Consider the following 23,227-nt stretch of genomic DNA (forward strand, 5'->3'; position numbering starts at 1 on the left):
TATATATATATATATATATATATATATATATACATATATATATATATATTTATGAAACATCTGACAAATGCTTATAAATGATAGACATTACCATGCGCTATAATCAGCTACAGAATAAATGTATGTGTATATATATATGATAAATATTGATTGCTATGTATTTTCTATTTTGTAAACATCCATATCACCTTTTATCTATTGGAGGAGATGGTTGTCTGACCAATCTTCCTCAAGAGCATCAAAAAGAAGTAAAAGGGTCCCATAGTCTATGAAAGAAGAAACAAAGCAATTAAAAGTGATAAGATTCATCAATGGGGATACTGAGGATGCTGGGTTTAAGAAAACTAAGGATACATAAATAATTAGTTTCAAGTTAATAATAGTGGGTCCATTTTTTAATTCTTTTTTTACGGGTTAGAGATCTATTCAAATTTTTTTATTTGATCTTGGTTTAACTTTGATAAGTGGAACCTATTAAGAAAATTATCCATTTCTTTTATCTTTTCTAATTTTATGGAGTGCAGACTTTTAAAGTAGGTCCTTAGGATTCTCCGTGTTTCCAAGGTATTTGCTGTTATGTCCCTCTTTTCATTTCTGATTTTGTTAATTTGGAAGAGTGAACCATACAGATTTAAGAAGTTACTGATACTGGATAGGGAAGCATACAGAGTTTAGAACTTCTGAAAAATCACATTTATGCAAAAATTGTTCTTATAAAAGTACGACAATGAAGCATTTCCATAATGTTTTCATCAGAACAAAGACTAAGATAATACCATATTATTAGAAAATTATACTTCCCTAGAAGCTGAAGGGAATGGCAACCCCGTAAGAAAGCCAACAGTATTAACTAACCTCAAACCCTGGGAGCTCCCAGAGACTAAGCCATCAACCAAAGAGCATGCATGAGCTGGTCCTATGCTCCTGGGACATATGTAAGTGCCCTGTCTAGCTTCAGTGGGAGAGACTTGATGCCCCAGGGAAGGGGGATACCTGGGGGCACACTCTCAGAGATGAAAGGGAAGGGGGATAGGGTGAAGAAATCTGGGAGGGGGGACCTGTAGGGGGGAAACATTTGTGATGTAATGAAATAACTAATTACATTTATACTTCCCTAAACAACATTGTTTTGTGTTAGTTTAATTTTATAAATTTCATATACACTAGAACCATAACTCTTTATCATTAAACCAAACAAGCTGTCTCTGAAAGTAAGGGAGGGGGAGGGAAGACGGGGAGAGGGGAGAGGAGGAGGGGAGAGGGGGAGGGGAGATGGGGAAGAGAGAGGGGAGAAGTGGAGGGAGGAGGGGGAGGGGAGAAGGGAAAGGGGTGGGGGAAGGAGGAGGGGGAGGAGAGAAGGGAGAGGGGAGAGGGGAGAAGGGAGGAAGGGGTGGGGAGAAGGGAGAGGGGGAGGGGAGAAGGGAGGAAGAGGTGGGGAGAAGGGAGAGGGGGAGGGGAGAGGGGGAGGGAGGAGGGGGAGGGAAGAAGGGAGAGGGGGAGGGGAGGGGGAGGGGAGGGGGAGGGGATAAGGGAAGGAGAGAGGGGAGAGAGGGGTGGGAGGAGGGAGAGGGAGAGGGAGAGGGAGAGCAAGAGGGAGAGGGAGAGCGAAAGAGAGAAAGAGAGAGAAAGAGAGAGAGAGAGAGAGAGAGAGAGAGAGAGAGAGAGAGAACTAGAAAGAAAAGAAATGTTTCCAGATTTTGTTTGTATGTGTGGCTTAACCTGAGTGACATTCAGTAGCTGCTTCCTCCTGCAGGTAGATAGAATCATTTAATCATTTTCACTATTATTTCGAAGTCTAACTATAGCTGAAATGGCTATGAATATGACCCACCACAAAGAGTAAATTTATGTAAAGCACTGTGAGAGAATTTTTCTCAATTATTTTTGTGGTCCGTTTGTGTGCATCTCCAGTGTTAACTTGGCGCATGGCAATGGTGTCCCGATGCCACCTCTTGCTGTCTGCGTGTTAGAAACACTTTGTGGTCCAACACAGTTCTTACACATTCAATGGGGCTTGGAGAAGCCAAAATATTAAATATTTTTAAGGGGGAGGAGGTACAATCTTTAAAAAAAGCAGTTCAAAGATACTTTTGAACACCTCTAAAAAAGAATATTATTTGTATTCGATAGCAATTTAATGAGTAAAAGAGCCAGGAATTTGAAAGAGAGCGGGGGGTGGGGCGTATATGGTAGGCTTTGGAAGGGAGAATGAAAGGGGAGAATTGTAATTATAATAACAATAATTTAAAAAGACAAAACAGGGATATGAAAGAAAAAGACACAATATTAAACAAACACTGATATAAGAGCCCATATCGGAGGACGTGCCTAGCCATACCAAGAGGAATAAGCAGAGCTGCACGTAAGGCTAAACACAACATCCAGTTGAACGACTACATCTTCTGGTTCAAGGATGAAGAATCCTCTATCAAATTCCAAGAACTAGCCACACAGTGCTCTCCTTGATGGACATTTCATTACTATGGAGAGATCATGGCTTTCTAGAGGAAAGGCTATTAAAATTATAAAGCATATAATTACACATAATAACTGTTGTGTTGCAGTCTTTTCAAACTCCAATAAGCCTGTATTAAAAACAACCCAGTTATTATATTTATAAGTATATGCCTAGATTGGGCAAATCTATCACCGTCTTATTTTATTTCCCAGCTATGAGATCCTTTACTACTTTACTGGTCACATGGTTCTGCTCCACATTGGCTTCTACTTCTTCCTCCTCCTCCTCCCTCTCTTTCCTTTTCCTTCCTCTCTCCTCTGAGACCTTCAGTTCCATTTTTCCCTTCCACTGCCCAGTCATAGGTCCTACCCTTTATTTGACCAGTTAGAATGGGAAGAAGATTCACCTGAGTACACGTTCTACTCCTTCTCTGGGGCAGCCCTTCTGGAAGAAGCAGAATAAACATCAAAATACAAACAGCACCAGGGCAACCCACAAAACTGTTGTATCTGCTAAACTTGTTCTTATAAACAACCACATTTAACTCTGTGTGACCTCCATTGTATAATCTACTCTAATAACTGGAAACACAGTGGTTTCAATTATATTTGTCTTGGTGTTAAACAGGTTTGAACAAGTTTTCATCCTGTTTGACCACTATGCTGTGCTCGCCAGTTTTCTTTGGTTTAAAATAAAACAGAATCCTTAGGAGTATAATTACAAGTCTGAAGATCTAGAGATATCAAAAAATGAATACGGTAGTAATAAAGTAAAATATTAATAATTTCACATTGATATATTTCTACATGTTTAACTTGGATAATCGCAGTTATGGAAGTATGTGGGGTGAAGGTGAAGATTCCGGCACATAGGAGGGGCTTGCTGGATCACCCCCTAATCGTTATTAGTGGGATTCACTGTTAGCTCTCAGCTTCCTCTAATTAACAGTAACCACTTTAAAATGTTCTATTCACTTTTCCAGTGAAAGGATTTGCACATCTCTTAGAAAGTAACCTTCATCCTATGTCTATAGACAGGAAGCATTCACCCTGAAACTGGAGCCCACATCCTAAGTATTTCAACATCTCTTTCCTTATAGTAATTTAGATAGAAGGTGATTCTCTCATTAATTGTGACATTGATATGAATGTGACATTGATATAAATGTAACAACTGATAGAAATGATGACATTTTTCAGTTCTTACACTTTGAGAAAACATGACTTGAAGCAAAGTACTTGAAGCAAAGTAGAAGGTACAGGCAGCATGCATTTATATTTGGTGTTGATATTTTCTGAAGCCTTGTTTTTTTTTTTTTTTTTTTTTTTGCCTCGTGTGTTTATACAGTATTGTGGTAAAGCTCCATATTTTAAGGCATCGCTATTTGGCTTCTGGCTTTCATTTGTCACTAGTTAGCAGAGATATCCTGGAAAACTTGATGACACATACAGGATTTCTACATCTTCCTAGGCACCAATGAGGAGACAAAGTTGGAGATTATGTGGAAGTGCACAGAAGTTTTAAATGGGATATTTCACAGGAAATAAATAAAATTTATTTGCCACCAGAACACGTCAATGTCAGCAATTAGCAGCATTATCATGCTAACACAAACTGCTATTAATCCACTCCATATCAAAAGAGGTGAGGCTACTAAAATAAGTCCTCTACAGCAGTTCTAGTATTAAAATATTATGAAGTAATATTAAAAAATTGTTCTGACAGTCTCTTAAGGTGTTAGCTAAGTCATAGTTGGTGCTATATTTGTGATGTCAATATTTGCAACCTATTTTTCTTTATTCCAAAAACAAGGTTATTTCAGTATCTCATATCAGCTCCCTTAAATTGTAACTGGCATTTTTGATCTAGAGTAATAAAGAAGCCTTTAATGTTTTATGTTATTGAGAACGGAAAACCATCGAAACTGATCAAACACACATTTTTAAATTGATGGTGAACCTCCTCGGGTTCTTCGTATCAAGTTTCGCAGTGCATGTGTGGAAAATTTCCACAGAGGAGGCAGACATTTGGTCAAAAGGGAGTAACATTACCATTGCTTCATCAACGTGACCTCGGACTTTCTAGGATGTGAGAAGTATGTAAACCTTCTCCGATGATACAAAAAGCTCTGAAATGAATACATGCAAACCAGTTCCCACAATCACACTATGCCTGCTGATGGTCCAGTATGAAAGCATGTTTGTTGTTTTGTCATGGCTGTTAATAATTTTGTAGCATATTTGTTTCCTTGAACTGTTGCCATGCATGAACTTCCTTTCAAATACTACCAAGAAGAGCCTTTCCTATTTTGCACTTATTGGTTAGAAATCACGCAAGGCGATATGCTAAAGATCTGTGTTTTCCTTAACTTCTGGTTTCAATTCATTGTGTGTATTCCTTTAATCCGATGATGTACTCTGAGAGCATAATTTCCAAGTTTACATGAAGCATTTGAAGCAGAGAGACTAGAATAAAACAATATTTGAAAATGAAAATTGTAAGCAACCTTATCATCATTGAATACCCGGATTGGATTCAATTGTAGCTCGTATATAAAATCTATACTGAACTTGCTATACAAACATTTGGTGGATACATTATTGATTTATTTTAGGTAAGTACAAACAAACAGAACTGTTGATTCATAGGGAACCTATCTACCTAATTAGTATTATAGACACAAGGTCTCCAAAAGCATTTGGTCCAATACACTTAAGGTCAAGGATGTATTAACACTGCGGTGATTCCCTAACCTTGGTGAAAATTGCAATTGTACTTACCTTTAAATTCAAAGCAAAATCTAATTAAAAATAAATGCAGCTAAAACTCCATTTTTGTAAGTGCTCTCTTATAGTCAGTTGCTCACTGTTTAAAACAAAGTCACATTATATTAATGGACTCCCAAATAACGACATCCTGCAGTCGACTTAATGGATCAAATCAAACACTTGCTCAGACAAAATCTAAGCTTCTTAACAAACTTCTATATACTTAGAATAGTCGTTCCAAGGCCATGGAGTGATGCTTACGGATATATCACATTTCAAAAGTTCATTATCCATTTGTTGTTGGGTAACAAAAATATTTTTAAAACACCGAACTTCTATTCAACACACTTGGTAGATTTATTTTACTAATAATTCTTGGGTAGATATGTTCATTTCCTGAAGAGTCTGCAACATTTAGTGTGAATTGGGCCTTCTATGTTATTTTCTGAATATATGGGGAAATTTGTCATCTGTGTTTCATTGATTTTAAGCTCAAATGTAAGGTGTTTATCATGTGTTTTGTACAATTTCAGTCATTTGGGATATGTTTATAGATCTATAGATACCAGCAATTGGCAAATTCTTGTCATATTTTATACCCTTAAAAACTATGAGTCTGGTGCTTCCTAAATAAAATACTTTTATGAATCTAGTAGAATATTTTTGCTAAGTTTGCTTAAATATTCTATTTCTTTATACTTCATTTCCCATCTTTTTAATCCATTACAGAGAGATTTGCATACTCATTTCCATATTTTCTCTAACAAAATAAAACAAATTTAGTGTCTTAAACAAAGCCTGTTTTGTTTTATACAGTTATGTTAGCTAGGATGCAGTTTACAAAAAGCTGAAAATCAGGCAATGTGAAATCTGAGGTTTTTCTCCAAAGATTCTAGGAGAGAATATACTCCCAAGTTCATCTAGCCTGGCCTCCATCAGTTGGTTGATTTTGCCCCTTAGGACTGAGGAATAGGATTGCTTGGTATTCCCTCCTCAGGCTTCTTCTCAGCAATCCCAGTGTGTCTCCACTAGAGCCTCTGTTATGCCAAACTCTACAGCAAGCAAGGGTGACTCTGGGCTTCTATTTCACCATAATCTCTCTTCTTATTTTCCTCCTGTCTTCGTCCTCTTCCTTTTGTTGATCCCAGGCAGGCAAACATTTCTTGTCCTACCTCTATATATATGATATATGATATGATATACATGATATATATGACATGTATATGCATATGTATGTGCATATATGTGTGCGCATATAATGTTAATTCTCAGTCTATGGAAAAATTAGACCCACTGCCTCTTTAACAGCTTGGTGCATCTTTGTGATAGGAAACTTCGAGGTCTTCTCTCCTACTATTTTATTAATAAATTATTATGAACTTCTGTTGCTTTATGGTGTTGGCCAATAGGGTACATCTCTCCTGTGTACTGGTTACATCAGATCCTTCCCTCCTTCCTCCATCTTTCTAGATCTAATAATGAGATTTCCATTTTCCAGTTTCATGGATACCACGTTTTCATCTTCTGTTCATGAGGAGGGGTTTGATGTATGTCTTTTCCTATGCCTGGCTTATTTCACTCAATTACCTCCTGAACTGTCTATCTCATTATAAGTTACGTGGTTTCAAACTTATGACTGGATATTGCTGGTTTTGTATGGAAACCATTTATTGTTTTTCCACTAAAGCATGGACAATACATCCATTGATTTCATAGTATAATGGGTTTGTCAGAGTAAACACTGGAGGCTAGGTATCTCTTTGATCCACTGATTGCATTTCTGTGCGGTACAAACTCAGTTTTGAACAGATGAATTCTACCATCATTCTCTTTTTTTTTTTTGTACTTGTTTTGGGTTTTTTCATTACGGAGTTCTATGATGGATTTGCTAATTTTCATTCCCTCCAATACACATGCCCCCTCCCCACCTCTTGATCACCATGCAATTTCTCCTCCTTTTGAAAACAGCCATTATAATTAACAGATATAGTATCTTGTGATTTTGATATGTTACTGAAAGTGAGTGATACTAAACATTTGTCTTTTCCTTATTGGTCATCTTTATATTTTTTGGGGAAATATCTGTTGATACTTTCCCCGCATCTCTGGACTCTATTGTTGTCATTATGATTTGGCATTACATTTTCTGAGCCCCTCTTAGATTTTGTAATTTAATTTCTTGTTAAGTGTTTCCCCCTCTCTTTATATTTAAAATTATTTTCTATACACTATATTCTGACCAGTTACTCCTACTTCAACTCATCCCTACCCCTCTACTATTAAACTCCACACCCTTTCTTTCTTTCCCTTTTTAGAAAGCAAGCAAACAAAATTAAAAACAAAAACAATGGGGAATGCCTTTAATCTCAGCACTTGGGAGGCAGAGGCAGGAGGATTTCTGAGTTCGAGGCCAGCCTGGTCTACAGAGTGAGTTCCAGGACAGCCAGGACTACACAGAGGAAACCCTGTCTCAAAAACCAAGAACAAAAACAAAAGCAAGCAAAAACAAAAACAAAAACAAAAACAAAGACTAAAAAAAAAAACAATGGGGAAAACATACAAGAAACATACAGACACAAAACCAAAACCCATAAAAACAGTTTGGAAAACATAAAACACAAGTCTGGAAACCATAATATATAAACAAAAGGCAAGTAAGAAAAAATTCCCAAATTTTTTTACAAGACAATATGAGACAAAAAAAAAAGCGTATAAAAATACCAATATGTTGTTGGACATCTCTTGTTGGGCATGGAGCCTACTCTTATGTGTGATTAATTTACCTAATGAGACTCCATCAGAGAAAATGCATTCTTTTCCTTGGTAAGTGAGTCTCAATTGTAGAAAGCTTTTTAGTTACGGGTGAGAGATCATGTTTCATCTTAGTCCTGGATCTCCACTGTGTCACATAGTTTTCAAATACCTTCTCTATCCTCTCTGCTGAACATACTTCACTCTTTCTTTGTGGATGCTCTTTCTTTGATGTAACCATACCTGTCTACGCTTGCTCTTCTTAGCATGTCACAGCCTTTACTGACATTTGGAGGTATCTGTTTTCTGTTTTCCTTCTAGTCTTCTCATTCTTTGGGGGTGACTACATCCAAGCCTTTGCCAGCTTCATGCACACAAGTTGATTCTCTGATTAACTGCTGCTCACTCAGTAGAGGTTGGGGATCCTTAGGGATCTGTCTATATAAACATGTAGGGATTTCTCCTCTCCCTCGTGAAATGGCTTAATTCAAAATCCTTGAATGATGATTCATCCCAGGAACACGAGGGAGAGAAAGAGCCCTTCTTTAAACGTCTATGTATTTTCTATTTTCCAAAGTTCTATTTTCAGTCACCGGTTTTATTTCATTGGAGAAAGTACATTGTAAGATTTTATCTTTTAATATATTGAGAGGTTGTGACCCAATGACCAGTTTGGGAGAGCAATATCTTTTAAGGGCACATGTTGGTTAGACTGGGCCCCAGAGTAACCAGGACAGTCTCTCCAATTGAGTTTAATATAATAAATCATGCCTGCAAGGTTCCTTGTGCCATATCAGGATCTGAGTCTTTTGGGAGAGTCTTTCTTTTCAGCTGCCTCAGAGTTTTAATTACTATCTATGATGACATATTTTTACGTATCTGATTTTATTCTGCCAACTTTATCATGAGTCTATATTTATATATATGTATATAAATATAAATTTTGGTTTTATTTGTACATATCAATTTGTAACATTCAAATATTTATCAGTGTAAATATTTTGAATAGTCATTTACAATTCTCTATAAAGACCATTTTGCCTTACATTAGGACATTTATAATAGACTTTTGTATGGTACTATTAAAATGTTATTTATTTTTTTTGAGTGTTTCCATATATGGGTATTTAGCTGCATGTGTATCTGTGCACCATGTATTTCCTATGCCTACAGAGGCCAGAAAAGGGTATCATTACTTTAAGAACTGGAGTTATATCTGGAACTGTTACATAGGTGCTGAGAATCTAACTGGAGTCCTCCAGAAGAGCAGCCAGTGCTCTTAACCAATGAGCCATCTCTGCAGTGCATAATGTCTATTTATATGGCGTGTCTTGTCTTCTTCCATCCTTTTAAATTCAAGATTTTATAATCCATACTTTTATTCTATTTCCTTTCAACTACCTCTGTTTGGCTTAATATTTAAATATCGTCTGAAATTATGTCTTTCAATTTGTTCATCTTGTCTACTTATTTTAATGTAATTATTTTTACATATTGGTTTAAATTTACATACTTGTAAAGTGTGTATAGTTTGATATGCTATTTCGTTTCGTTCTTTTTCTTGTCTAAGAATGATTATTTGTTTAAATAATATAAATAATAAGTTATATAAAAATATACATGATTTGTTATTTTATTTACACTCTAGACAATAAAGGTTCCAATTCTTGTCAGTACTTGTTTGATAGGTTTATAGCTATAGTATTTCTTTATTTATTTCATATATATTCTCTAGGAAATGGAAATATATATATATATATATATATGTGTGTGTGTGTGTGTGTGTGTGTATACATATTCATAAAAGTAAATGTTTTATTCAGTTTATATTTAGATTTATTCACACATATTAATATTCATTTACTTATTTTTATTTACTAGCATGTCTCATTAGGAACAGGAGATTCTTGTATTGGTATTGCTGGACATAAAGGTAGTTCATCACCATCCCTAAAGATGCACACAATGCACAGGATAGCAAGGATGCTAAGACAACACCATAGAAACATCCTGAAGTGGGCATTAAACTACTTAGATGGGGGAATACAACCCCCTTGCATTTTTATGTGTTGTCTTTCAGTTGTACAGGAAAAATAATTAGATACTTATGAGTGAGAAGAGAAATTTTATTTTCATTTCTACAAATACGTGTTTTGTAGGCCCCACACATTAGCTATTCGTGCCATGGTTTTGATCACAATGTTAGCATGACAACACTTTGTGGGCAGTGGCTACTGGGATGCAGAGAAAAACGATGTTATCTTTATGTGCGCATTCTTTATAACATTCCTACAGCTGAATTTGTTTTCAGAGTTTCCCTGTAGGATAAGTTGTTGTTTCGGGTGTCAGTATGTTAGACAGAGAGGTCTGCTTTTAGCTTGAGCATGGAACTTATATTATCTAAACTCCTGTCTTGTAATAAAAATAGTTGTAAGTTCAGTCTCTCCTGTTGGCAGGTATAAGAGAGACTTTCTGCTCATCGAGTGTGAATCGTGTATTGTTATTATTTACGAGTCACAGGTTTTTATTCCCCTGCTACAGTAGTTTGCATAAAAGTGTGAGGACTGTTCTTTTGGGGGCCATCTAATCTATTCCACATAATTAGGAATATTACATGGCTACATTGGTTTATCATCCTTATAGCTCTGGATTTCAAGGACTTAAGTACCAGTTCTTCATTGTGTTATCTAACAAATCTTGGGTTGATTTTAGAATATTTCTGGTGATTTTTGTTGTTTTTGTTTTGCTGTTTTTTTTTCTTTTTCTGATATATATGTATTGACAGACAGACAGACACACACACACACGCACATTGTTTTTTCTTCTTCTTTTCCCTTTCTCCAACCTTTCTGATTAAGTCTTCTGTCCTCGACTATCTCTCAAATTCATGGCTTCTGGTCTCTTTTTCTTTACTTATTGTTATATGCTAAATATGTAAATATAACCTGGTCAGTCCATATAGTGTCAACTGTATGTATATGATTTCAGAGATGACCACCTGGTGTTAGATAACCAAGCAGGGTCTCATGCATGGAGAAGAATGTTCTCTTTCACTTGTAGCATTCCTTAGTTGCCTGTAGTTCTTTGTTGAGATTTGGTTCCAACGAGCTTTCTCTTTCTGTGTTAGCATGTCAGTTGATACTATCTCTGGTTAGGTATAGTTGAGATATCCTTACCGTTAAGATTTCATGGGTATAGATTCCCTAACATCTCTAAGATATGCAATCTCACAGCAGACACGCTGTTCCTCTGGCTCTTATAAACTTGATTGCAGCATACATCTTAGTGTTGGGTGATTCTTATCTTTTCTTTAATAAATTACCAAAATGTTGCATGCATTTTCATCTAATTACTTGTTCGCTGTTTGTTATTCCAAAAGGAATTTTGGGGGTGGAATATATGCAAATATATTTTGGGAGGTAGAAGGCATGTAAAGATATTAAGCTATGGGATACATGTATTTTAAAGACATTATTGTTGTTAACGATTTATCTTCTAAACGAGCTTATGAATGAACTGTGATTTTACTCTCCAATTTACTTTTGAGACCAGCCAATATAATTAACTAATTGTACAATTGTCTAAAACTAGTTGAGATGAACTGTTACCCAAGGAGATAAAAATCCTCATACTATCTTATATTTTACTTTCCAAGTAAGAAATTATAACCTTTGTCATAGTCATCACTTGGAGTTTAAATAAAAGTTCTAGCACTGTTTTGGTGAATTTTTGACATATTACTAGAAAAATATGCTTCCAAAGAATATTAGCTCCTAGAATACAACCTATTTATTAGTGTGCTTATTGTGATCATGATGTTTAATAATACCATAAATATAAGCCTTGATGCTTATTTCTAGTTCAGACACACAATAACATGCTAATGCCAGCCTACCAGTGAAGGAAAAAAAGAAGTAAAGCTTTTGGGTTAAGGTTAAACTCTATTTCTGAGCCATTTTCTGCCACTTTAGATACTGTTCAAGCCTCAGTCTTCTCACCCTGAGGGAAACAAAGAACTAAGCAGGGACCGATGACGGAAAGCTTTCTTTATAAATCTGTGATTGTGACTTTATACCTGTCTTGCATTTTATTGCAGTGTCAAGTAATATCACACCAACAATTTATTAAACCTGAATGACTTTTAAAGTGTAGATTTTAAGTATATCCACCTTGTACTAAATGAGAAAAAATAGCAAGAAAAATATCGTGGATCTTCTACTCTTGGGCAGAGTTAAAGAAATTCTTTTAATTTCATAGGCAATATTGTAAATGGCATTTTGTGTACATAGGTACACATACAAGTAGATACATATATACATACACACATACATGTTTGTTTGTAGATATGTATAATATGTGACACCTTTAGTGGAGACATGGAATGAGCAGAGAATTGACAAATGGTGAGATTGGGTAAGCCTTGAAGATGCACTCACAAACACAATCACACACATGTACATACTCACATATATAGACATAAACACTCATATATGTTCACATATGTAATTTGGGGTCATTAAAACATGAACTGTCATCACAGAACTATCCAAATAAATTAAAGATGATAGTAGCAGATGTTTTTCTTGATATTACTGGCAGGTATAGTCAAACCTTTCCTTTTTAAGAACACAAATATGAATCAGAGTTAGCATGTGGAAAATCAAGACCAATGGATGTGACCATGAAGTACATACTCTCTACAACCAAATACGGAGTCAGTGGGTCAAGCTTGTCTCAGCTGTCTGTCACACACAGAGCACTGAACAGTATTATAGAGGACACTGGGCTCTTCAACACAATGGGAGAGTAAGTTCTGAGCTAAACTTTAGACAACAATGAAGAAGAGCCCCTAGGACAGAAAACAAGCCCACTGGATGCCTGTGGGACACCAGGAAAATCAACTTAAACAAGGTGCAGTAACTTTAGTGGAGACACAGAATGAGCAGAGCATTGACAAATGGTGAGATTGGGCAGGCCTTGAAGATCCACTCAAGGAGCTGGCCTCTTCTCTGATGCTAATGAGAAATGATGCAGCTGTTGAACAGCAGACTGACGTGAAGGAAATGGTACCTGAGAAGGATTATTCTTCAATAAGACAGCAAAAGGATCGGGTCGGAACGGAGAAAAAAAGTAATCAGGAAATATGGGATGCTTTAAAAATCAAATTAAGGGCGTTTTATGTTTCAGTAAGAAAAACGAACTATAGGTGGAGCAGGAAGAAAAGTGATGTGAATTAGAAACCAATTTTTGCCTAAGCTAGATCTTTCCCTAAGATAATTTGCCTATCAGTTTCTATCAATCAAGTTCGCAATCGAACATTTGAATCCTAGTTCAAATGTTGTACTTCGGATATTGAAAAAGAAAACATTTTAAATAAACTTCAAGCCAGAGGCCTGGGAACTAGTCAGCATCTTTGCTTACTCGCAGAGTCCAGTGGAAGAACTCAGAGACAGAAAGAGCGACTGACTGACAAGCTGCACTTTTAATCTTCCAATATTTTACAGTGGTATTATCTCAGAAAATCCACACTCTATAATTTAATTTTACCAAATGTAATGTAATTTTACCCAATGGAAGTTTTTGGCAAACAAAACATCTTGATTGATTTTAGAGATTACTGCACTGAAAGCATAAATTTTATGTTTATATTCAAAACATACTGATGGGTTCCTTGTAAATGTTTGCATTTCCTTAAAAATGTTTTCATTTTAAAGAGAAAAAAATGGAGGAATAAATAGTCTCATACATTGAGTGTATTTTTTTATAGCAACTTAATATTCTATGTGTTTATATTGTACCTTGAAAGTGATATTATTGTTACTTTGCAAATGTGTTCTGGCTTAGTGTCTATCGACAAACTAATAGAAGAAACATTAGAAAACATCAGAGGAGCATTGGTTGAAGAGGGAAAAAAAGACAATAAAAAAGAATTTTCAACGAAAGAAATAATATCACTTTTTAGATATTTTCAAAACTTCAACATGAATTTCACATAAGAATTAGTAATAAAGTAAAAGAAAAGGAATATGGTTTGGTTTCTGTTTGAAGTTTCTGGATATCATAGAATTGAATTTTAAAACTTAACAGGCTAGTACTTGTCTCATTCTTGTAATTTGACGCGAGAGAAGATCAGGCAGAAGAATCACCATGAGTGTGGATTTAGAAGCCAGAGCAAGCTCTTTGGGCTATGGAATGAGAATGCCTTGAAAATATATAACATTAGTCAATAACTATAAGTAATATCTCACAAAAATAATGTCTTCCAATATCTACTGAAATCAGTTCATAAATCCGAAGACATTTTGCCCAACTCTTCTCGATAAACATAAATGCCAGTCGCATGATTTGAATTCTCTCAACATATTTTATATTAAAAAATAGTCATTTGAATTTTTATATAGCAACTTGAATTTCTGTAATGCTATTATGAGTTACCAGGATGCATTTTTTTAAAACTATTAGTTGTCAGTTTTACATTCTTTGACTTCTAGTCACATTAGTCATTATGAGAATGGAACTACACAGCTTTATAATATAAGATAAACACACAGATCAGCACAAGGGCACAGACCTCATTCACAGTGGCATAGTAGCTTTCGTGCTTGAACGTGGGTGAGTTGTCATTCCGATCCCGCACCACAATACGTACTTCATGATAGATGACTGTGCCCACCTTCTTGTTGACACACTGGACTTGCACTACAATGGAGTGTATGTTCATTGGTGGCTGCAAGAAGAAATGACATCGTTTTAGACGCTAACATACTTGACGGCTTCACTATTAGTTTAACCACTTATTCTCTATGATAAGCCAGGAAGCAAGATAACAGCGTGCTTTAAAAGTAAGAGAAGGACCACGAGACCCAAGATGAGGTTGTTATTTTATACAGGGTGTTTCCAAAACCCATCTCCACCCAACCTAAAAGGGGGGACTTCTGCCCCTAGACCAAACAGAGAGGGGCCACCCAGAACCTCCTCTGTCAGGCGATCTGAATTCTTGCTTAGGCTGCGAGGCTAAGCACTGCAAGGGAATATAAATAAAAGATAAAAATATCTATCTGGGTTCCCTGAGGGACAAGCCTGACTGCATAGGGGTTGATGTCAAAAGTATCCCCTCTCCAGGAAGAAGACATCGGGACGGGTATGGCCCTCATGCCTCACTGGACAACGACAGGGGGACTGGAGCCATTACAAGGTCCCCTTCAAATACTGGAGGTCAGGCCTCTATCCCCGCCTTCACAAGTTTAGAATTGCCACAGCCCTTCTATACTTAGAGAAGGGAGGAGATGTCAGGGGCAGTCCTGCTTACACACTTTAGGCCTAAAATCAGCCATAGGCCTAAAATCAGCAATAGGCCTGCCATACATGTATACTAACACCAAGTCTTGGGTCTCAGTGGAAAAACATTGAAACAGATGGCTATAAGCTAATGTAAGCAGGCAGCTTTTGTGGAAATTTACAAGCCTGAGTAGTCATAGACCTTGTAAATAGGTAGCCTGGGCAGACAATACCAACTTAGATAAGGACAAGAGAGTCATAGGCAGAGTCATAGTGACTTATCCCCTGAACCTTTACCCAGCCGATACCTGGTTCTGTTGATATCTGTTTTCCTCCTGATCACCCACACTCCAGTGTCATTCCCTTCCCCACATCCTGCCTTTCTGTGTTTATAACCCCTGTGTGAATGAATTACGATTTGAGAAAAAAAATAAATTTAAAAAAAAAAAAGTAAGAGACGATAGTCCTGATGACTTCATTGTCTAATTCCACACGTAAACACATAAGGCTTCAAGTACCATTATGATCATAAGATTTTTCTAGTGCATAGACACAAAACCCATGCTAAGATTTGCTCGAACACCAAAAATAAAAAAGTTTTTTTTTTATAAAATCCTAAGAGACAATGGTCTTAAATTTATTTTTTAAAAACAAAGTCACATTAAACTTTGAGAGGTGAGAAACTTTATAATTCTGCATTCACTTACTTTTATAAAAAAAAAAAGTAGGCACCTGAATGATAAAGTGAATGTGAACAAAAGGAAAAATTGACTCAAACCCAACCACATTCAAACCGCACACACATACACATACACCTTGTCCATCTTTTTTATGTTCACCATTTTTATCACTGTCAGGATTATCTATTTCCCCTCTAAATATTGTTTTGTCAGAATAACTCATAGAGGCTTTCCCGTCTTAAGTATCCTGTTTTCACTCTGCTTCATCTTTCCAACTCCCACTATTCATTTTTGTTAATGGTACTTCTCATCCACAACTTCATAGGTTCTATACTTTATGTGTTTGTTTCAATTCATGTTCCTTGATGAGACTGGAGGACCCCTTTAATCATGGGGGTGCTTTTCAATACCTAGTCACATCCCTCTACCTAGCAGCCGATGTGTGTTTAGGACAGGTGAGTGAATGATGTCAGAGAAACCATATCATTTCCCACTTTGCTCCCAGAAATACTGTCTGTATGACTGAGGGAAAGTTTAAAATATCTCCAGGGCTTACCTGTTCAACTCTGACAGTGGGGACCCAACAATAGTAATGCGATAGTACTTCAGTTATCACACAGGACTACCAACCACTGGGAACTTACTACAAACACTTACTCCTTACAGATGCGAACTATCGTTCATTCACAAAACAGTGATGAGCAGGAGTGGGTGAGTGGGTGGAGGAGCACCATCATAGAGGCGAAGGGGAGGAGGGAGAGGGGGGATGGGATGGTGGGGTTTGTGGAAGGGTAACCCGGAAGGGGGGTATAATTTGAAATGTAAATGAATAAAGTGATTTTTAAAAAGATGATATAGAGAAACAAAAAATCCATGTGAAGATCTTTACAAGAGCTGTGACATCACTCTGTGCTGTGATGTCTACCTGACATCAATGAAGATAGCGATGCTATGTTTATAGAAATTTCAAGTAACACACACACATATACATACACACACAGAGACACACATACAAATCACAGGAACATATAATAAATACCATGACCATGAACAAAATCATCTTAATAATTAGCAATAATTAATACTGCAGTTTTGAAATAATACACTTGCGCCCTGCCTCCAATTTGTTTAGGTAAAAATCACCTACGTACTACAAATGACTACAGTCATTCATATGAGCATATACTGATGAAAGATAAGAAGGAGATACATTTACATTCCAACACTAAAATTGGAGGTTGGGTAAACCCATTGTTAATATCAGAAGTATAAGAACTTAAGATAGCAGACACTATTCTACAAGTGAACAGGAAATACAGCTAGTGCACTTTTGAGAAAATTTGGTAACTTTCAGAACTTAAAAAAAAACATCAAAAAATTGCTAATGTTAACCATTTTATAAGAGGGTCTCTTTAATAAAACATCTTCGATTGCTACAGAGTAGCCTACTAGCAAAGCTACCCGAAAATCTTGAAGTTGAAGGTAAAGGACTGTTTTAAAGGACTGAATTGTAGAAGATTCTCAGCGGAATTCAATGTGACCCCCTGTGCCTTTATTACCAGTTTCAATGTAGTTGCCTTAATAGCCTAGTCAAAAGAGACTGTTTTAATTATAAAGTAAAATCAAAATAAGTATGCCTACTGCTATTTTTGGCACAACTATTGGAACACAATCAGGTAAGTTATATTCATCTATAGTTATTTTTCTTCTAAATATTTCAAGAGAGACATATAAATCCCCTCATCTTCATTTGTAGCTTTACATGGGGCTGTAGTGTTGGGACAGAAAGGTCACAGACTTTCAAAGGGTGTTAAATGTAGTGTGTGAGGGTCCCTGTCTTCCAGCTAAGTACCCGTAAATTAGATATGAACAGGTCACCTGGAACTGCTCTCATTCTCATCTATGGCTCCCTGTGTGTGCAATGCTTAGTGGCTGGGATGAACTTAGGTGGCAATAAATTCCAACCACTATGGATTACACTGAAGTAAAGAGGTCCCTGTGGCGAATATTGAAGGCACAGTGTAATTTTGTATTGGAATAAATCCTATTCTCCTGTACAGGGAAGTCATAAATACATCACACATAGTCTTACTGAGTCGATTAGTCAGACTTTAGGGACTCTGCAATGCTTATGGAAGTGTTGGAGAGGTTTATGACTCTTTAATGATGGAAGTGTAGGGGAGAATTTGGTTGAGCTTGCACAGTTACTGGCAAAAGTCAGTCATTGCAATTCTTTTGATAATCTTTCTTCCATCTTGAATTCTAATTATGTGTTCTATTTATGAAACAAGGAAACACCCTATGTACAAATTATGTGGGGCATAAATTATTTTTGAAACGAATTTCAAAATTAATGCTTAATGTACGATTCCAAAGTAATGCCCACAGGTCTGTGCAATGATATAAATCACTGGTTTATGAAGTTTATTTCTCAAAAGTAATATTGGAAGCATGAGGTGAAAAAGAAACCTTTCAACACGCATGGGAACATTGTAATTTAAGAGAAAGATGGAAAATGAGTCACCTAGAATAGAATATGAGAAGGGAATTTCTAAGAGTCAGTGATGTCTACACTGCAGATTATAACACTCCTCTGTGATATAAAGAAAATTAATATTTGTAGAAACTGATTACTTAAATATTAATAATTTGGAAGTTTCATTATTTAAATGGAACTAATTTTTCTAAACCTTTAAGATTTGGTCATATTTTTTCATAGAGTATAAATAACTGTCAAATTTGTACAGGAATGAATGGTTTTGCCATATCTCCTTCCCTCTGTCTTGGGATTTTCTTAGTATCTCCATACAATGAAGAATTATTGTTGTTTATTCAAAATAATTTAGGAAAGGTAAAAGTGTATTCTAGGAATATATATTTCACATTTCCAAGGTTTGGACCCAGGACCATCCATATGGTAGGCAAGCTGTCTACCACTGAGGTATGTAGTTTCAGCCCTTTAGTTGATATGGAAATGAAAAGACAGAGGTAATGAATGACTCTCCAGTGTTGTCTACTCCTTCAAAAATAATGGCATAATTATAGGAGTCAATTAAAGAACAAAATGCCAATTTGAAAACAAAGTTAGTTAGAAACGTAGACAAACTTAGATATATTTTATTGCTTTAACATTATTTGTTATTATGTTAAGTTCCAGATAGGTGAAATTAATATGACCTAATCCTTGGATGCTAAGAACAGTTCTGTAAAATTTATATTAAATAATCACAATGAACATAAAACAGACTAGTTAAGAGTACAGAATATAGAATATATAACTACACACCAGTATCAACATTAGGAAATAGATTTATGCATAAGCAATATTTATGGATTTAGTCCTTGCTCCTTTGTAGGAATTCACTCCTAGTAGCACAAATACGGTACTAAAATAAAAAAAGAAGAAAAGAATTCTGGATGGAGACGGGATGGGAGACAACCGAGAAGCTAAGAGGAGGAAGTAGCAGGGCAGTATGCGTATCATCAAGATACGGTACACTAAAACAGAAAAATTGCAAAAAATTTAAAAGATCTCCAATCAGTTTTACAGTCTATTTAAGATGGAGGTTGAATGAACTCTGAGATTGTCCTGGGTTCCAAGTGAGAGGAAGAAAGACTGACAGAGTGGGATGCTGATGGATGCAGGTGTAAATGCAGATGAGAGATGGGACCACTCATCAGACTTGGCAAATGAAGAGTGCCTGAGCAGAATGACTAAAACACTGAGCAGCAATCAAGTTCAGAATTGAAGGTGGTAGGTTCTCTGAGGTCATTGCTTTCCCTGGCCAAGGGCTTCCAATCTTTTCAATGAGTCAAGATCCATATTATACTTTGGAACAGATGTAGCTTGTTCTTGGTATTTAATTTATTGATTCTATAATAACAGGTAATCATTCTATACTTTATAGTGATTATTGATGCTGATCCCATGAGATCATAATTTGGCCTTTTAAAGATCCTTGAATTTCTTATTATATAGAATTGATTTTTATGACTTCATTTAGGAATCAATTCAGATAACTGTGCTGAACACAAACAAAAACAGAGGGAAAAAAATGATAGCCAAAAGCAATGTTTGAAAATCGCCAAAGGGTTCATATAGAATCTCTTACAAATATTTTCTAATCAAATTCAAATATTTAGAGCATGGTAATTTTTACATGTTCCTATGAGTTTTTATTAAAATAATTATCTTATTTAAAATTTTTAATTTTGAAATATTGGTATTTATATTAAATTTGCTTTTTTCCCTATACAACCATGATTATACAAACAATAGATTATTTATAGCCTCAACAAGCAAAGGGCAGAAAACTTGGCTTGGATTTCTTTCTCTTGAAAAAAATTACCTGCTTGAATGCAACTATAATTGGCGATGTCCACTGAAATGACTTTACCACTCTTCTTTGATATAGTTCATTCAGACAATAACTATTTAGTTTGTATTTATATCAATAATTTGAAAAAAATAAAAGCAGTCAACTAATGAACTGGATATTCATTGTAAAAGGTGAAAATTTAGAGTTTCTCTCAAGTTTATGAAAATGAATCAAAATGAATCAAAGGTTTGAAGACACAGAAACTGAAACAAACTATGAGGAAGCTTCTTAATAGCCAAGGACATAAACAACAGAGTGATATAAATTGTCTTACATTATCAAAATGTGAGAAATTGGTAAGTATTCAAATTCCCAGAATATATAAAGAATTTGAAAGGTTCAGATTAAGTATGTAAAATGTCCAAAGAACTTATCTGGAAATGTGCAAAAACTACGAATAGATACATCTCAGAAGGAAAAGTTTAAATGGCCAAAAAAAAATTATGAAGAAGGGTTGAATTTTACTAGTTTATTTGTCATGGAAACGCAAGTCAAAGCCACACTAAAACATTCATTGTCTCACCTCAGCTAGAATGTCTATTATAAAGAAAAAAAATACAAAGGGTAGCAAGGGGTGTTGAGAATTGTGGGAAGTGTATGGAGCATCTAAGAGACTAGATCTACCACAAAACACAGTTATCCCACTTGTGAGTATATATCACAGGAAAATGGCCTCAGCATAGCAAAGGGAATTCTGCATGTCTATGCTTGCCACTAAAATATACTCTGGGCTTTGACGGTGGAATCAACCTAAATGCCAAGCACAGAATAATGAATAGAGAAAATGTGGTACATAGGCATAGTAGAAAATTCCTTAGATATAGAAAGGAATGTTATTTTATCACATAGCAAAATCGAAGGACTTTAAAAACTTTATGGCAAATGAAATAAAGTTAGGTACAGGAAGAGAAGTAGTGAGGTTCACTCAGATATGAATATTCTAGATATAGAAAATTGGAATGTATGATAGTGATTAGCAACTTATAGGAAGGGAACAGGGGAAGCTGACAATAGAAGGTCTGATTACAGGTCTACAAGTATAGACAAATAGAAGAAGTGCATTACACATCCTTTCGAAGAGTTGGTATGTGTGTGCATGTGTGCATGTGCGTGCATGTGTGTGTGTGTTACACAAGAAGCTATTGCTTATTTTCTAGATAACAAAAGAATAAGGCTCAAAGGCTCCACACGTACTAATGAGACAAGACAGAAAATCAACCATAGCTTATTATATGGATTTGATGTTATAAATTGTTGAATTACCACACTAAAATTCACAAATGTATATATTTAAAGTCATCACAAACACACAAGGAAAATTGGTACTGTAGAACTGGCAAGCATGAATATCAAAAAGCTAAACTAACACATGAAAGACAGAAATAGAACATCTAAATGTATAAATGTCTGGTCTGTGTGGACAAGGGTAATGAATTGACATAGAAAGACAGGCAGGACCACAGGGGCAAAGATGAAGAAATATAGAGGAAGATACACAAGACCTCTGAAGCCAAGACCTAAGTAGAGTTCTTCTACAAATACAGCAGTTTTTCTAAAACATTTATCACGTCCATACATATTAATATTTACCGATATCATCTCCTTATATTTATCTGAACTCATTTTTAAGCTTATTGGCCAAAATTATACAGTTTTTTTGTCTTAGGAAAGTATCAATGTATTTCTCAGATGTAAGAGAATCATGTCCGCTAAGACATTTTTTTGTATCAGTTTTTTTTTTAATATACTGAATGAATGCAGAGACAATGACCATAGCATGGAGGTTGGCAGTTGTTTGTAGGCTCAAACACGATTATCAGCTCTGTGTGGCTCTATAAAACATTCCCATTGCTTATTATAGCTCATCCTATTCATAAAAGGAATGAGCCAAATTATTTGGCACCAACCCCAAGAATTATATATCTGGCAAATATTCCATGTTTAACATGAAAGTAGAGTTTGGTTTTCATTCACAATAATAAGCTCCTTAATAATAATGTGTGCTTTGTCAATATTTACTTTTTTGAATAGGGATAAATTCTAAGTTAAGTAGAATTGAATATATTATAAAATATGTACATCTATATGCATATTTATATACATATGCCGGGAACCATCATAACAAATAAAATCTCAAACCTTGTCCCACATTTATTAGTAGAAATTGTTCACAAGAAGTACTGTTAAGAATAGCCACTTGGAGCAAGAGAGACCCCAAGCCACCCATAACATTTTTAATCCCAAATTTATTCTGTCTACAAGAAATGCAGGCACAGGGAATGGTGCGGAAACTGAGGGAATAGCCAACAGATAACTGGCCCAACTTGAGACCCATCCCATGGACAAGTACCAATCCCTGACAGTATTAATGATACTCCGTTATGCTTGCAGACAGGAGAGGTTCCACCCAGTAACTCACTCAGACAGATAGAGACACAAAGCCAGACAATGTATGGAGCTTGAGAACTCTTATAGAAGAATAGGAGAAAGGATTTTGATCCCCAAAGGAGGATAGGAATTCCACAAGAATACCAACAGAGTCAACTAACCTGGACCCTTGGGATACTCAGAGTCTGAACCAGCAACCAAAGAACATATATGAGCTACCTGCATACATGTAGCAGATGTGCAACTTGGTCTTCATGTGGGTTCCAAACAACTGGAATAATGGGGGCTATTCCAAAAGCTGCTCCCTTTATGTGGGATATGTTTTTCTAGCAGGGCTGACTTATCTGGTCTCAGTGGAAGAAGAAACACCTAGCCTCACAGAGACTTGAAGTGCCAGGGTAGGAGGGATACCCAGGAGCCCCCACCCACTCAGAAGAGAAAGGGAAAGGGATGGAGGAAGCATCGTGGTTGGGGATGACTTGGAGGTGGGCAGTGAATAGGATGTAATGTGAGTAAGTAACATTT

General features: G+C 35.9%; 1 protein-coding gene across 1 annotated transcript in view; it reads right to left on the reverse strand.

Annotated features, from left to right (window-relative positions):
• Positions 1-23,227, reverse strand: part of Pcdh15 (protocadherin related 15) — a 537,968-nt gene that overhangs the window by 401,071 nt on the left and 113,670 nt on the right. Inside the window, exon 3 of the mRNA XM_028773900.1 lies at positions 14,549-14,704. Coding sequence (XP_028629733.1) covers positions 14,549-14,704 — 156 coding nt within the window. The remainder of the gene's footprint in view (positions 1-14,548; positions 14,705-23,227) is intronic.

Source organism: Grammomys surdaster, unplaced genomic scaffold, assembly GCF_004785775.1.
Source record: "Grammomys surdaster isolate TR1022 unplaced genomic scaffold, NIH_TR_1.0 237, whole genome shotgun sequence".
NCBI lineage: Eukaryota > Metazoa > Chordata > Mammalia > Rodentia > Muridae > Grammomys > Grammomys surdaster.